Below are 17,295 nucleotides of genomic sequence, written 5' to 3' on the forward strand. Positions count from 1 at the left end.
TCATGATATGTGATGTTGTGATGGTGTGTGTGTGTGTGTGTGTGTGTGTGTGTGTGTGTGTGTGTGTGTGTGTGTGTGTGTGTGTGTGTGTGTGTGTGTGCTTGTGTGCGTGCGTGTGTGTGTGTGTATGTGGCCAGAATAAGAAACAAGCTCCATATATAAATCGATAGGTTTGTATTAAAATGCTAAACAGCTCTATTCTGCACACATGTCCAACCTCCGTTTCTTGTCTGTTGTTCTGTTAATGAAGAGACCTGGAGGGAAATGAGATCCAGACTATTGGAAACACCTCCTTCTCCTCCTGCAGCCGGCTGACCGTCCTGTAAGTACAGAGAAAACCAACCCAGAGACAGGTCATTAAGGAGCAGGTAGGGGTTAGACAGTACAGACAGGTCATTAAGGAGCAGGTAGGGGTTAGACCAGGGGTGTCAAACTCATTTTAGCTCAGGGGCCACATGGAGGATAATCTATTCCCAAGTGGGCCGGACCGGTAAAAATATGGCATAATTATTTAAAATTAAACATGCTGTGAGCACACCAAACACAGGTTTCCCATTTACTTCCGTGAATAAAAAGGACGATGACCATTTTTCTTAGAAAACACTGCACTCTGTGTCCACTTTTCGTCTTTTTGACAGAGACATTTTGGGGCAATGAGAGTGCCAAAGCGCATAATGTTGAAAGTATAAGGCAGAACGACAAGGTAGCTCCGGGCTAGCTGCACTACCTGTTTATACTTGCTCCCTGCTCAGCCCCGGTATAAAGTTTGCTTGCTTAACATAATTGCTATTGCGACTTCTAGTGGACACATTAAGAACAGCAGTTTCCTTCATTAAAAAATAGCAGATAATTTTACGTTACATTCCAAAGCGACTTCCAGTTACACACAATTTTCCAGTAGTTCAATGTACAACAAATTAATCAGTGCCAGTCAATGCAATCCATGTAATGCTAGGAAGGATTTTTATATATTTTTTTAATTTTTAAAAAAAAAAAAAATTTACAATACTGTACTTCACAAAATCATCTCGCGGGCCGGATTAAACCCGTTCGCGGGCCTGATCCGGCCCGCGGGCCGTACGTTTGACACCCCTGGGTTAGACAGTACAGACAGGTCATTAAGGAGCAGGTAGGGGTTAGACAGTACAGAGACAGGTCATTAAGGAGCAGGTACGGGTTAGACAGTATAGAGACAGGTCGTTAAGGAGCAGGTAGGGTTTAGACAGTACAGACAGGTCATTAAGGAGCAGGTAGGGGTTAGACAGTACAGAGACAGGACTTTAAGTAGGGGTTAGACAGTACAGAGACAGGACTTTAAGTAGGGGTAAGACAGTGATCTCTGCCTGTGTTCTGTTGTTCTCCAGGGTTCTCCAGAGGAACAGGATCAGTGTGATCCAGGACCAGGCCTTCTCCGTACTCCGCCTGCTAGGAGAGCTGTGAGTCGTCCTCACTCACAGAGCAGCTGAACTGGGACTCACTCAGACCTGGAGATCCTCCCCTCCCCCCCCCCCACTGAGGACTGGGCCCTGGAGGAATACGGCAGTACTTTGAACCGACAAATCGTTCTGTTCCTTTGAGTTTCTGTTTGATTTGTTTAAAGAGGTGTCTGAAGGTACGAGATCACATCAGGGACTGAGACTAGGGGTCAGAGGAGGCCGGGGAGAAGGGAGGACTTCGGATCTCTGACTCAGGACAAGTTAGCCTTGGTGTTCTTTATCATTGAAGACAGTTTTCAACACATTTCATTCAGGCCTTCTAGTTTCAGTGTTCGATCGTGCTAGGCTAGCGCACGGCAACGGGCAATACTAGCCTGCTAATTAAACAGTCTTACCCACTCCACAGTACACCCGAGGCAAATCAATTATGTAGCCAGACTATGGATGCAAATGTCTGTGTTGATAGAATAATGTTAGAAATAAAACTAACCTTGCATCGCATGAATCATCGCATTTTGAGGGACTACTTTCTCAGCAGCAGCGAAATTTAACATAGGTATCAGTCCGCCGCTGCCGTAGCCTATTACCAGGAATATAACACTGCTGCTGAGACACAGCAAGTCCCTCAAAATGCAATGCATGGTTGGTTTTATTTCTAACATTATTGTATCAACACAGACATTTACATCGACCGTCTGCCGTCATAGTTGATTTGCCTCGGGTGTACTGTGGAGTGGGTAAGACTGTTTTATTAGCATGCTAGTATTGCCCGTTGCCGTGCGCTAGCCTAGCACGAGCAAACCCTGCTAATTAAACAGTCTTACCCACTCCACAGTACACCCGAGGCAAATCAATTATGTAGCCAGACTATGGATGCAAATGTCTGTGTTGATAGAATAATGTTAGAAATAAAACTAACCTTGCATCGCATGAATCATCGCATTTTGAGGGACTACTTTCTCAGCAGCAGCGAAATTTAACATAGGTATCAGTCCGCCGCTGCCGTAGCCTATTACCAGGAATATAACACTGCTGCTGAGACACAGCAAGTCCCTCAAAATGCAATGCATGGTTGGTTTTATTTCTAACATTATTGTATCAACACAGACATTTACATCGACCGTCTGCCGTCATAGTTGATTTGCCTCGGGTGTACTGTGGAGTGGGTAAGACTGTTTTATTAGCATGCTAGTATTGCCCGTTGCCGTGCGCTAGCCTAGCACGAGCAAACTCTGCAACTAGAAGGACTGATTGAAATGTGTTGAAAACTGTCTCCAATTATAAAGAACACCAAGACTAACTTGGGGATCAGTAAGGAAAATTCTGAATTACCCCTTTAACTGAGAGGGCTGCTGACCTCTGACCTCTAGTGTGAGGGGTTCTGACCTCTAATGTGAGGGGTGCTGACCTCTAGTGTGAGGGGTGCTGACCTCTAGTGTGAGGGGCACTGACCTCTAATGTGAGAGACACTGACCTCTAGTGTGAGGGCTGCTGACCTCTGTCCTCTAGTGTGAGGGCTGCTGACCTCTGTCCTCTAGTGTGAGGGCTGCAGACCTCTGACCTCTGTCCTCTAGTGTGAGGGCTGCTGACCCCTGACCTCTGTCCTCTAGTGTGAGGGGTGCTGACCTCTGACCTCTGTCCTCTAGTGTGAGGGGTGCTGACCTCTGTCCTCTAGTGTGAGGGCTGCTGACCTCTGTCCTCTAGTGTGAGGGCTGCTGACCTCTGTCCTCTAGTGTGAGGGCTGCTGACCTCTGTCCTCTAGTGTGAGGGCTGCTGACCCCTGACCTCTGTCCTCTAGTGTGAGGGGTGCTGACCTCTGACCTCTGTCCTCTAGTGTGAGGGGTGCTGACCTCTGTCCTCTAGTGTGAGGGTTGCTGACCTCTGACCTCTTTCAGGGATCTGTCCAACAACCGGCTGGCCTCCCTCCCTCCTCGTCTCTTCTCCTTCCTGGGGGATCTTCTCCAACTGTGAGATACGCTCTCTGCTCCGCCAGCACACCCCCACCCATCACCCACCACCCACCACCCAGCACCCATCACCCATCACCCAGCACCCAGCACCCACCACCCATCACCCATCACCCCCACCCACCACCCACCACCCATCACCCCCACCCACCACCCATCACCCATCACCCCCACCCATCACCCCCACCCATCACCCACCACCCACCACCCACCACCCATCACCCACCACCCATCACCCATCACCCATCACCCATCACCCCCACCCACCACCCATCACCCATCACCCCCACCCACCACCCAGCACCCATCACCCCCACCCACCACCCATCACCCATCACCCCCACCCACCACCCAGCACCCATCACCCACCACCCATCACCCAGCACCCAGCACCCATCACCCATCACCCATCACCCATCACCCATCACCCCCACCCACCACCCATCACCCATCACCCCCACCCACCACCCAGCACCCATCACCCATCACCCATCACCCCCACCCACCACCCATCACCCCCACCCATCACCCCCACCCATCACCCATCACCCATCACCCCCACCCACCACCCATCACCCCCACCCATCACCCATCACCCATCACCCATCACCCCCACCCACCACCCATCACCCCCACCCATCACCCATCACCCATCACCCACCACCCATCACCCATCACCCCCACCCATCACCCATCACCCATCACCCCCACCCACCACCCATCACCCCCACCCACCACCCAGCACCCATCACCCCCACCCACCACCCATCACCACCACCCATCACCACCACCCATCACCACCACCCATCACCCATCACCACCACCCATCACCCCCACCCATCACCCATCACCACCACCCATCACCCATCACCCATCACCACCACCCATCACCCCCACCCATCACCCCCACCCACCACCCACCACCCATCACCCCTGAACCCCACCCCCACCCATCACCCATCACCCCCACCCATCACCCATCACCCATCACCCACCACCCATCACCACCACCCATCACCCCCACCCACCACCCACCACCCATCACCCACCACCCACCACCCATCAACCCCACCCCAACCCACCACCCATCACCCCTGAACCCCACCCCCACCCATCACCCATCAACCCCACCCATCACCCATCAACCCCACCCATCACCCATCAACCCCACCCCCACCCATCAGCTATCACCCCCACCCATCACCAATCGAATAGGTCTACTATTCACTTTTCCTTCGGCGAATAATTGTTAAATATAGATAATATACTACTCTCTCTGTCTCTCTCTCTGTCTCTCTCTCTCTCTCTCTCTCTCTCTCTCTCTCTCTCTCTCTCTCTCTCTCTATCTCTCCCTATCTCTCTCTCTTTCTCTATGGTTCGCCTTAACCCCATCGTGATGAATAATGTGAATATATATACATATTTAACAATTATTCGCCGAAGGCAAATTGAATAGTGGGGAATAGCCTGAATTGTGAATAGGGCTATTCCCCACTATTCACGGAGCCTGATGTGAATAATGGTTTTAGTACATACTACACATGAACACTCCAGAAATAAACAAGATAACACTTTTTGCTGGGATTTATTTGTTTTAATAAGCGGTTTAATTTGTTTTCATTACGAGAAGAGTTGACCGTCACGCAATATCCCGAGTTTGAGATCTCAATCATGGGATACTGCCCAATATCCCGAGCCAATCAAATAGGAGGTTCACTTGTAGCATATACAAAATATATATATATAGATAATATGCTACTCCCTGGCTCTTGCTCTCTCTATTTCTCTCTCTCCCCCTCTCTCTCTAGGGTTAACCTTAACCCCATGGTGATGATGATGAATAATGTGAATATATATACATATATAGATAGATAATATACTACTCTCTCTGTCTCTCTCTCTGTCTCTCCCTCTCTCTCTCTCTCTCTCTCTCTCTCTCTCTCTCTCTCTCTCTCTCTCTCTCTCTCTCTCTCTCTCTCTCTCTCTCTCTCTCTCTCTCTCTCTCTCTCTCTCTCTCTCTCTCTCTCTCTCTCTCTCTCTCTCTTTCTCTCTCTCTCAGGAACGTATCGCATAACCCTATCTTCCAGCTCCAGGTGGATCACTTCGCTGAGCTCCACAAGCTCAAGTCTCTGTGAGTGCTTTCCTTCAGTGCTTTCCTGCCTCCCTTCACCAGTGTTCAGGGATCAGGGTCTGGTGCTGAAGGCTTCCATCGTAGTTCAGGGTCTGGTGCTGAAGGCTTCCATCGTAGTTCAGGGTCTGGTGCTGAAGGCTTCCATCGTAGGTCAGGGTCTGGTGCTGAAGGCTCCCATCGTAGGTCAGGGTCTGGTGCTGAAGGCTCCCATCGTAGGTCAGGGTCTGGACTCCATGGACCTTTACGACACAGGAACGTCAGGCAGCACCTTCTGCCTGGCGGTGTCTTCTGAGTCTGTGGACGTTCCTCACAGAGGACAGGCTGGTGCGGACCTCTGTCCCCTGGAGGTATCTTCTCAGTCCGTGGCAGACGTTCCCCCAGAGGACAGGCTGGTGCGGACCTCTGTCCCCTGGAGGTATCTTCTCAGTCCGTGGCAGACGTTCCCCCAGAGGACAGGCTGGTGCGGACCTCTGTCCCCTGGAGGTATCTTCTCAGTCCGTGGCAGACGTTCCCCCAGAGGACAGGCTGGTGCGGACCTCTGTCCCCTGGAGGTTTAGGAGGAGCCACCGTGGCTCCGTCAACAAAGACGGAAGAAACGCATCAAGTGAATCTTAATATATAATCTTCTCGTTAAAAGTAAACCCATTAACACACATTACCAGGCTCGGTAAAACACATGAACACTGTTAATAGCAACCTTATTAATAGTTAATTAATCATGAATTATACAAGCATTAATGTCCTTAACGGCGGTTTAACCGCCGTTAAGTTACTCTATCCTCATTCAATACTTATTACAGTATATCATCTATCCCTTACAGACACATTCAAACCATTATGTATTTAATCTGGTTTTGACTTGTTTTTTGGCAGACGTGTGCCATGTCTCCTCTCTATACGTACTCTTTATATAATGTATGCATAATGTATATAATATATAATAAATCTAATGCATATTTTATGTAATGTTGATAGAATGTAGATAGAATGTGTATAATGTAGACATAATGTATATAATGTACATAAAGTGTATGTAATAGCAGAGTATCCAGAGCACCAGAGACGACTCAGCCTTCTGCCCTCCTGCAGGAGTCTGGAAGGTCTGGAGATCCCCAACATCCACCGCAGGATGTTTGAGCCGCTGCCCCACCTCACCCACATGTAGGTGGTGTAATATACCTCCACCACCACCATACCCACATGTAGGTGGTGTAATATACCTCCACCACCACCACCTCACCCACATGTAGGTGGAGTTACCGTATTAAATATAACTTCCACTCCTCCACCCCTCCACACTGCTCCTCCACCCCTCCACCCTGCCCCTCCTCCCCCCCTGCCCCTCCTCCTTCCTCCTCCTTTCTCCTCCACCCCCCATCCTCCGCCTCCCTGGTCCCCCATCCTGCTCCTCCTCCTCCCTCCTCCTTCCTCCTCATCCACCCTCCTCCACCCTGCCCCTCCTCCCCCCTGCTCCTCCTCCTCCACCCTCCTCCCCCCTGGTCCTCCACCCTCCTCCCTCCTCCTCCACCCTCCTCCCCCCTGCTCCTCCTCCTCCACCCTCCTCCCTCCTCCTCCACCCTCCTCCCCCCTGCTCCTCCTCCTCCACCCTCCTCCCCCCTGCTCCTCCACCCTCCTCCCCCCTGCTCCTCCTCCTCCCCCCTCCTCCCCCCTGGTCCTCCACCCTCCTCCCTCCTCCTCCTCCACCCTCCTCCTCCACCCTCCTCCCCCCTGCTCCTCCTCCTCCACCCTCCTCCCCCCTGCTCCTCCTCCTCCACCCTCCTCCCCCCTGCTCCTCCTCCTCCACCCTCCTCCCTCCTCCTCCACCCTCCTCCCCCCTGCTCCTCCTCCTCCACCCTCCTCCCCCCTGCTCCTCCTCCTCCACCCTCCTCCCCCCTGCTCCTCCTCCTCCACCCTCCTCCCCCCTGCTCCTCCACCCTCCTCAGCTACTTCAAGCGGTTCCAGTACTGCGGCTACGCGCCCCACGTCCGCAGCTGTAAGCCCAACACCGACGGCATCTCGTCGCTGGAGGACCTGCTTGCCAACGTGATGCTGAGGGTCTTCGTCTGGGTGGTCTCCGCCGCCACCTGCTGTGGGAACCTCTTCGTCATCTGCATGCGCTCCTACATCCGCTCAGAGAACAAGCTGCACGCCATGTGCATCATCTCCCTTTGCTGTGAGTCCCACACAGGAACATAGAGCATCTATAGGGACTAGTGGACATACTATATATGAATATATAGTATTGATAGTATAGACAGTATAGGTACTAGTAGATACTAGGATAGATACAATATATTAATATATAGTATATAGACAATATAGGTCCGAGTATATACTAGTATAGATACTATATATTCATATATAGTACAGATAGTATAGATACTAGTAGATACTAGCATAGATACTATATATTCATATATAGTATAGATAGTATAGATATGAGTAGATACTAGTATAAATACTATATATTCATATATTGAATAGACAATGGTGATTTCTCTAAAGCTGCAAGGGAAGCTCGGCTTCCCCTAAAATTTCTAAAAAGAATTGTCAAATATATACTGTTGTGTTAACGTTTCATTGACTAAAAATGCGTTAGAAGACGTCCATTTCGAAGATGAGTATGTTCAGAATCAGCTGCTTATCGCAGATCGTCCCGTAGCGTCACAGTGCATTTGCCTGTTGAAGCTCAGCGTCCATCCACTTCAATGGGGCTGCATAGAATGGCTTTTTTTAGTGTGGTCCTTGGACAATGCTGCAATTATGTCCCTCCCAGGGACGCTCAGCGTCTCTGGGGTTGAGGGACGAGTGGGCTCACCTTGACGCTGGGCTTCTGTTTGAGCATTGTAGGGTTTGATTGATAGCAATTTTGAACTATAAAACGTCGCCGGAGCTCTCTTTAGTCCTCGGTCCAATTGCAAGCGAGTCAAAAGACAAACTGCAACCTATTTCTGGATTTTTGCTTGGCGAAATTGCTGGACAATTTTCATCATGCATTTCATATACTTATACACACAATTTCTTGTTTCAGTTTAACAGAATTCCCACATTTCCTTTCCCCGTTTGAGTTTCTTGGTGTTCCTTAAAGACATGGAGTTGGACAGTGCAATGCCTCTTTGCTTTACAAACTGTTCTCATTATAGGCAACAATTGGAGCTACATCTGCAGGTGTAGAAAGGAGCATCTCCTGTTTGAAGCGGCTCAAGTCCTACACCTGTAACACAATGGGCCAAGGCTGTTTAAGAATGCTGGCCAATGAGAGGAGACAAGTCAAGACAGCTAGTTGGTATGACAGGGTCACAGAACATTTCCTTGAAAAGGAACAGAGAGCAGAATTTACATATAAATATATTGACATTTTATATGATGTAGGCCGAAAATGAGCTTCCCCTCATTCACAGACCAACAGCCGCCACAGCAGTATAGGTTCTAGTGGATACTAGTATAGATACTATATTCATATATAGCATCTATAGTATAGTATGCTAGGGGTAGCTACTAGGATAGATACTATATATTCATATATAGTATAGATCAGGGGTCTCAAACTTGCGGCCCGGGGGCCAATTGAGGCCCGCGGGATGATATTTTGTGGCCCCCTACTTGACATCAAAGTTTAGTGTTAGTGCAGCCCGCGCATTGTTGTCAAACGCACATTTTTGCTGAGTGGCTTGCCACGCTTTTTTATCACTTGTGATAGGGTGACCAGATGTCCCGGTTTTGCCGGGACAGTCCCAATTTTGAGTTGCGTGTCCCGAGTCCTGACAAAAACCAAAGGACGCTAAAATGTCCCGGTTTCCACCAACCACTTTGAAATGTCCCCTGTTGTCAGCGATTACATAGCCAACGTGATCTAATTATAGCCCGATTATTAACTTAGATTGGGTCAATGGTGCTCCTTTTTTTCTGTGGAATACTTGATGCGGCAGGCCCCCAGGTAAGTTGAGTTTGAGACCCCTGGTATAGATAGTATAGTATAGATACTAGTAGATACTAGAATAGATACTATATATAGTATCTATAATTAACTGGGTTATATATCATGTTAGTGCTGTAGTGTTTAGGGCAATATATATATATTAGAGCTGTCAGTTAAACGCGTTATTAACGGCGTTAACGCAAACCAATTTTAACGGCGTAAATTTTTTTATCGCGAGATTAACGCAAATCTAATAATAAAAAAAAAATAATAATAATTCTTTGGCTCAAAACAAAGAAGCAGTAGCCTGACTGCTATGTTCAAATGACATTTGTTCAAAGCAGTCTAAAGGACTGCTTAGATTTTGATTGCACTATAGGCTCTTTTTTTGTATCTTCCTGTTTTGATCAGTATATGCCAATGTTGTTATCAATAAAAAATCATTTGCACAAGGCAAGCCGATGCACTTCACCATGTTGATAAGAGAATTAAAACGAGAAGAATTAATGGGACACAGAAATCAAGGGATATTTAGCATAGAAAACGAATTTGCGATTAATCGCGATTAATGTGAGTTAACTATGACATTAATGCGATTAATCACGATTAAATATTTTAATCGCTTGACAGCTCTAATATATATATATATATATATATGTATATTGTAGCGGGCCTGTGGGTGTGGGGTTTCAACGCCACCAGTTCAAAGGGATGGTTTATTTACAGGGTAAATCGGTATCACCAGGGGAAAAGGGTAATCCGAAGTCCATAGTCCGTGTGCGGGTCTCTCACTCTCTTAGCTGTACCGAGCTTCCAGGCGATCACACGGATCCTGCCTGCTCGCTAGCCCTAGCCCTAACTCTGGCCTGCTCCTCTCTTTAACAGCAAGCACTCTAGCTTAATGGCCTTCAGGCCTGCCTCGTTACCTGGAGGAATTCCATATATGGCCTGGGGGTGGAGCCAGCTGGTTGCCAGGCCTACCACTCCCCTCACTCCTCCCTGCCGCCTGCCCCAATATATATATATATATTAGAGCTGTCAGTTAAACGCGTTATTAACGGCGTTAACGCAAACCAATTTTAACGGCATTAAAAAAATTATCGCGCGATTAACGCAATTATTTTATAAAAAAAAATATATATATATATATTTTTTTTTTTTTTTTTTTGGGCTCAAAACAAAGAAGCAGTAGCCTGACTGCTATGTTCAAATGACATTTGTTCAAAGCAGTCGTTTAATTGCACTATTTGGCTCTTTTTTTGTATCGTCCTGTTTTGATCAGTATATGCCAATGTTGTTATCAATAAAAAATCATTTGCACAAGGCAAGCCGATGCACTTCACCATGTTGATGAGAGAATTAAAATGAGAAGAATTATGGGACAGAAAAAAATCAAGGGATATTTAGCATAGAAAAATAATTTGCGATTAATCGTGAGTTAACTATGACATTAATGCGATTAATCACGATTAAATATTTTAATCGCTTGACAGCTCTAATATATATATATATATCTTAGTGGTGTTAGGGTTCAACTGAACAGTGGCCTGCAGGTGCTATTTACCGATAGGATTAAAGGCTGTGATAGTTCTCCTCCGAGGGTGTTTCTGTGTCAGACATCAATCCCTCTGCAACACGCAACAACACGCTCTTATTTCCTCCGACCTGCCAAAGCCCTCCGCCTGTGAGGAGTCCTACCACAATAAGAGCGCGGGCGTACCTGCGCTCTCCCTGCTGTGGCTGGGGCCGTAACGAAAGCTGGCCTGGTCGGGGCGCTGGATGTGAGGGCCCTCCTCCCTGATCGCTGGCTCGTTAACGCAGAGAGCGGCTGATCGAAGTACCTGGAGCACCTTAAAGAACATTATGGCTCAAAACGTTCCTGCTAGGAGTGGAAAACCCTGCCCACGAGACCTGTTCCTTCTCTTTGGGTCTCCAGATGAGATCTCCATCTGGACCTGTCTCCGTAGCTACCTTCAGGTGAAGACCAGGTGAACGATGAAGACACTGATGCTGATTATAAAACCTGGACCTCGATGTGGACGAGAGGCCGGCTGCTGTTTGACCAACATTCCCTGCTGGTGGAGAGTTGTCCGTGGTGGAGAGTTGTCCGTGGTGGAGAGTTCTCTGTGGTGGAGAGTTCTCCGTGATGGAGAGTTCTCCCTGATGGAGAGTAGCCCCTGGTGGAGAGTTCTCCGTGGAGGAGAGTTCTCCCTGGTGGAGAGTTCTCCGTGGAGGAGAGTTCTCCGTGGGGGAGAGTTGTCCGTGGTGGAGAGTTCTCCGTGGTGGAGGGTGCTCCGTTGAGATGGCCCCGCCCCCCCATGGTGGGATTAGTGCTCCGTGGTGGTGGTGATATCAGGCTGGTGGTTGAGAGGGCTCCGGCCCCCCACTGCACAGGGAGCAGGCTGACTGCTGGTTCCCAGCAGCCTGAAGGCCAGCCAGCCCAGTGCCGCTCTCACGCAGGGAGGATGAAACCAGCTCACAACGGGGGTCCGTTCAGTGGGGGGGGCAGATCAGTGGGGCGGGGGCTGATTAGGGGCGAGGGGGGGGGGCTGTGAGAGCCACAGAGTGACGTTGATGAGTCCATTAGGACTTCCTGTTGAATAGTTAATCACTGTTTTGCCGTGGGCTGTAAAATATGCAACGACTAACGTTCAATGGTGTTCTTCTCCGCATTTCAAAGTCAATAGTCATGCATTCATAAAAGATGAACTTTGTAATGCTACTAAAGATATACAATGATACAATGCTTCTCAGCAGAGTTGATGTGTCACACACTAAGGTCCCTGCGTCCACTGTCTAACCCCACCTGTCTAACCCCACCTGTCTTACCCGTCTGTCTAACCCCCACTTGTCTAACCCCCACCTGTCTAGCCCCCACCTGTCTTACCCCCACCTGTCTTACCCCCACCTGTCTACCCCCCACCTGTCTACCCCCCACCTGTCTAACCCCACCTGTCCAACCCCACCTGTCTAACCCCACCTGTCTACCCCCCACCTGTCTAACACCCACCTTTCCAACCCCCACCTGTCTAACCCCCACCTGTCTAACCCCCACCTGTCTAACCCCACCTGTCTAACCCCCACCTGTCTAACCCCACCTGTCTAACCCCACCTGCCTAACCCCCATCCGTCCCCCCAGGTGCTGACGGGCTGATGGGCGTGTACCTCTTCATGATCGGGGCGTATGACCTGAAGTTCCGGGGCGAGTACAACCGGCACGCCGTGGCCTGGATGGACAGCGCGGCCTGCCAGGTGGTGGGGGCGCTGGCCATGCTGAGCACCGAGGTGTCGGTGCTGCTGCTCACCTACCTGACCCTGGAGAAGTACATCTGCATCGTGTACCCCTTCCAGTACGTGACCCCGGGCTGGCGCCGCACCGTCAGCATCCTGCTGGCCGTCTGGGCCCTGGGCCTCCTCATCGCCTTCCTGCCCCTCGCCGGCAACCGGCTCTTCAGGAACTTCTACGGCACCAACGGGGTCTGCTTCCCCCTGCACTCGGAGCGGCCGGAGACGCCCTGGGCCCACGTCTACTCCATCGTCATCTTCCTGGGTGGGTGGTGCTCCACGCCACGCCCGGCCCTGATGGAGCACACACACCTCTGGGAGGGACCTCTGGAGACCAGTAGGACCTCTAGAGACCAGTACGACCTCTGGAGACCAGTAGGACCTCTAGAGACCAGTAGGACCTCTGGAGACCAGTAGGACCTCTGGAGACCAGTAGGACCTCTAGAGACCAGTACGACCTCTGGAGACCAGTAGGACCTCTAGAGACCAGTAGGACCTCTCTAGACCAGTAGGACCTCTGGAGACCAGTAGGACCTCTTGAGACCAGTAGGACCTCTGGAGACCAGTAGGACCTTTCTAGAGACCAGTATGACCTCTCTAGAGACCAGTAGGACCTCTGGAGACCTTCTGAAGGCCTATATAGACCGGTAAGACTTCTAGGGGACTTATAGAAGCCTCTGTAGACCACAGACCTGTCAGGGATTGATAGTCCTCTGTAGACCACAGACCTGTCAGGGATTGATAGTCCTCTGTAGACCCTCTTCATGCAAAATATGTTGAAGCCCTGAGGCCCTTATATATATTATGCCTCCGCCACCCCTCCTCCTCCTCTTCCTCTGCTTCTCCTCCTCTCAGCATCCTCCTCCTCCATCTCTTCCTCCGCCGCTCCTCTCCTCCTCCTCGGCCTCTTCCTCCTCCTTTTCGCCTCTTCTCCCTCCATCCTCCTCCTCATTTTCTCCTCTCCCCCCCCTCATTCTCCTCCTCCTCATTTTCTCCTCTCCTCCCCTCCTCCTACTGTTCTTCTCCTCCTCTTCCTCTGCTTCTCCCCACAGCATCCTCCTCCCCTCCTCCTCCTTTTCTCCTCTCCTCCTCCTCCCCTCCTCCTCCTCTTCTCCTCTCCTCCTCCACCCCTCTTCCTCCTTTTCTCCTCTCCTCCTCTTCCTCTCCATATCTTCCTCGCTTCCCTAAATTTGTTTTGTCAAAACCAATTATGTGCTTTCTCCCCCAGAGCAATAAGATTGTCACATCAAATAACACTGGGATTTGTGTGCGTGTGGGTTTGGGTATGTGCGTGCGTGTGTGTGTGTGTGCGTGCGTGCGTGCGTGCGTGAATGCATGCGTGTGTGTGTGTGTGTGTGTGTGTGTGTGTGTGTGTGTGTGTGTGTGTACGTGTATGCGTGTGTGCGTGCATGTATGCGTGCGAGCGTGTGCGTGTGTGTGTGTGTGCGTGCGTGCGTGCGTGCGTAAATGCATGCGTGTGTGTGTATGCGTGTGTGCGTGCGTGTATGTGTGCGAGCGCGTGTGTGTGTGCGTGTGTGTGTGCATGTGTGTGTGTGTGTGTGTGTGTGTGTGTGTGTGTGTGTGTGTGTGTGTGTGTGTGTGTGTGTGTGTGTGTGAGTGAGCCTGCTAGCAAAGGGATCATGTTCACCACAGGAGTTTGTCATGAAAAAATTATGAAAGGAGCTAACAGCCAACAAACTAAAGTAGGACTATCAGAGTCCTCTGGTGACCAGCATGTTGTTCTCTACTGCTCTGGTCTGAAGACCAGCCTTGTTGTTTTCTACTGGTCAGTTTTCTAGTGGTCTGTTCTATACTGGTCTGTTCTCTACTGGTCCGGTCTGTTCTTTACATGTCTGTTCTCTACTGGTCCGGTCTGTTCTCTACTGGTCCGGTCTGTTCTCTACTTGTCTGTTCTCTACTGGTCCGGTCTGTTCTCTACTGGTCTGGTCTGTTGACCAGCCTTGTTGTTTCCTACTGGTATGTTTCCGACTGGTCTGTTCTCTACTGGTCTGTTTTCTACTTCTCTGGTCTGTTCTCTACTGGTCCGGTCTGTTCTCTACTGGTCTGTTCTCTACTGGTCCGGTCTGTTCTCTACTGGTCTGTTCTCTACTGGTCTGGTCTGTTTTATACTGGTCTGTTGACCAGCCTTGTTGTTTCCTACTGGTCTGTTCTCTACTGGTCTGGTCTGTTTCCTTCTGGTCTGTTCTCTACTGATCCGGCCTGTTCTCTACTGGTCTGGTCTGTTTTCTACTGGTCTGTTGACCAGCCTTGTTGTTCCTTACTGGTCTCAGTGTTTCCCATACATAGACGTGTGGCGCAAATTGGACATTAGAATCAACACCGAGCACTACAAATTGATTCTGCTTTTATTTATTTATTTTTTACGCGATTTTGAAATATAAATATCGTTCCGTTCATTCATCTCCGCATAGCAATCTTTCTCCCTGTCATTCTCGTTCACACACGCACACAGAGACAAGCGCACATACGTGCGCGGGTACACTACCACTTATTGGATGATCCAACTTATTGGATGTAACATATCACTGTTACATGCACACGCACTGACAGCGGATTCGCCCACTCCTCTCAACGCGCCTACAAAGGAAAACCCGAAGCAGCGGGATATTTGCGAATAATGTGAAATGCGCTTATAGTTTAGATAGATTATGGTGTTAGACCCCCAGCCCGTTCTGCCGTCGATTTGAATTCGCTCTGCAGCAGGGGCTGGAGATCGGGAAGATCGGGAGGTCCACTTTGAAATGTGTTTTGTGCCTGATTGCGCAATTATGCAAATCGAGCAATCCCCCCCCCCCCCGCCCCATCAGGACTCCATGTCTAACCCCCCCCCCTGGTCTGTGGGAAACACCGGGTCTGTTCTCTTCTGGTCCGGTCTGTTTTCTATTGGCCCGGTCTGTTCTCTACTGGTCTGGTCTGTTTCCTTCTGTTCTCTACTGGTCCGGTCTGTTCTCTACTGGTCCGGTCTGTTTTCTATTGGCCCGGTCTGTTCTATACTGGTCTGGTCTGTTCTCAACTGGTCTGTTTCTTTCTGGTCTGTTCTCTACTTGTCCGGTCTGTTCTCTTCTGGTCTGTTCTTCACTGCTCCAGTCTGTTCTCTACTGGTCTGTTCTCTACTGGTCCGGTCTGTTCTCTACTGGTCTGTTCTCTACTGCTCCGGTGTGGTGACCCCCTCTCTCTGGCTCTGTTGCTCAGGTCTGAACCTGCTGGCCTTCCTGATCATCGTGCTGTCCTACGCCAGCATGTTCTACAACATCCAGACGACGGGCACGCAGACGCCGCTATACACCAACCACCTCCGCAACGAGCTCAGCATCGCACGGCGCTTCTTCAGCATCGTCATCACCGACTCCCTCTGCTGGATCCCCATCTTCATCCTCAAGGTGCTGTCCCTGCTGCAGGTCGACATCCCAGGTTAGCACGCACACACACAGACACACGCACGCACACACACGCATTCTGCTGCAGGTGGACATCCCAGGAACACACGCACACACAAATTCAACCGTAAAACCTGGAATATTGATTATTTTTTTCTTGAAGATTTCCATAATTTGGAAGAAATTGATAAAGAAGCAATATCAAAGTTGGCCTGATTATTGTAGTAACCTGAATGATTTTTTTATTCAGACGAGTAGGCATTAATACATAAGTCTGTTTTCGATCGCGCTGTTTTTAGTGGGGGGGGGGGGGGGGATTCGCTACTTTGAGAAACCTGTCACAGATGCCGGCCAAGTCCTCTTAAAAATTATCAAATTAGACCCTATCTCGAACCAATTCAAGCAAATTCTTTCAACATACTATTGTTTCGACCCGTAAAAATACTTGTGTTGACCACTTAACCACTTGAAGGGTGGTGGGAGGGGATCAGACTGAGTGGGAGGGGTTTAGACTGAGTGGGAGGGGTTTAGACTGAGCGGGAGGGGTTAATGGCTGAGTGGAAGGGGTTTAGACGTGGTCGGATGGGTTTAGACTGAGTGGGAAGAGGTTTATGGCTGAGTGGGAAGGGGTTTATGGCTGAGTGGGAAGGGGTTTATGGCTGAGTGGGAAGGGGTTTATGGCTGAGTGGGAAGGGGTTTATGGCTGAGTGGGAAGGGGTTTATGGCTGAGTGGGAGGGGTTTAGACTGAGACTCGGCCTACCTGCCCTATGTGCCTCCCGGTCAACATTTTCCTCGTGTCTGGAGGCTTGTGGCTGCTCCCTCATTTTAAATGTAATTATGAAAGATTGCCATTAGTAGGCTAAAATATGAGTCTGATTAATTAATCAATTAGCCTACACAGTGTCATCTTTATCCCAATAAACTGAGTCTGGATTTATGAAGATTTTAATTCATTTCATAAAACTTGATGATGATTGTTCGTTTGTTACATAATGTTATACAGTATATACAACAAATGTTTTGATAATTCACCGTTGCTAAGCATATAATGACCGCTGTCTAGGAAAGTTGATTTTTTTTTTCTATCATAACACTCCGCAAGTAGTCCGGTAACTTATCAACCCCAGCGTCCTCGGTTGCTAAGCGACGTCAACGTCT

The 17,295-nt window shown here is 49.6% G+C and overlaps 2 protein-coding genes across 2 annotated transcripts in view; one reads left to right on the plus strand and one right to left on the minus strand.

The window, feature by feature from the left end:
* ppid (peptidylprolyl isomerase D) overlaps positions 1-17,295 on the minus strand; it is a 314,679-nt gene that overhangs the window by 273,035 nt on the left and 24,349 nt on the right. The gene's annotated exons all lie outside the window — the stretch shown is intronic.
* The window catches only part of rxfp1 (relaxin family peptide receptor 1), a 62,119-nt gene that overhangs the window by 42,907 nt on the left and 1,917 nt on the right, over positions 1-17,295 (plus strand). Inside the window, exons 10-17 of the mRNA XM_060062374.1 lie at positions 251-322; positions 1,365-1,436; positions 3,332-3,403; positions 5,463-5,534; positions 6,624-6,695; positions 7,478-7,707; positions 12,593-13,003; positions 15,952-16,170. Of these exons, the coding sequence (XP_059918357.1) occupies positions 251-322; positions 1,365-1,436; positions 3,332-3,403; positions 5,463-5,534; positions 6,624-6,695; positions 7,478-7,707; positions 12,593-13,003; positions 15,952-16,170 (1,220 nt within the window). The remainder of the gene's footprint in view (positions 1-250; positions 323-1,364; positions 1,437-3,331; positions 3,404-5,462; positions 5,535-6,623; positions 6,696-7,477; positions 7,708-12,592; positions 13,004-15,951; positions 16,171-17,295) is intronic.

Source organism: Gadus macrocephalus, chromosome 10, assembly GCF_031168955.1.
Source record: "Gadus macrocephalus chromosome 10, ASM3116895v1".
NCBI lineage: Eukaryota > Metazoa > Chordata > Actinopteri > Gadiformes > Gadidae > Gadus > Gadus macrocephalus.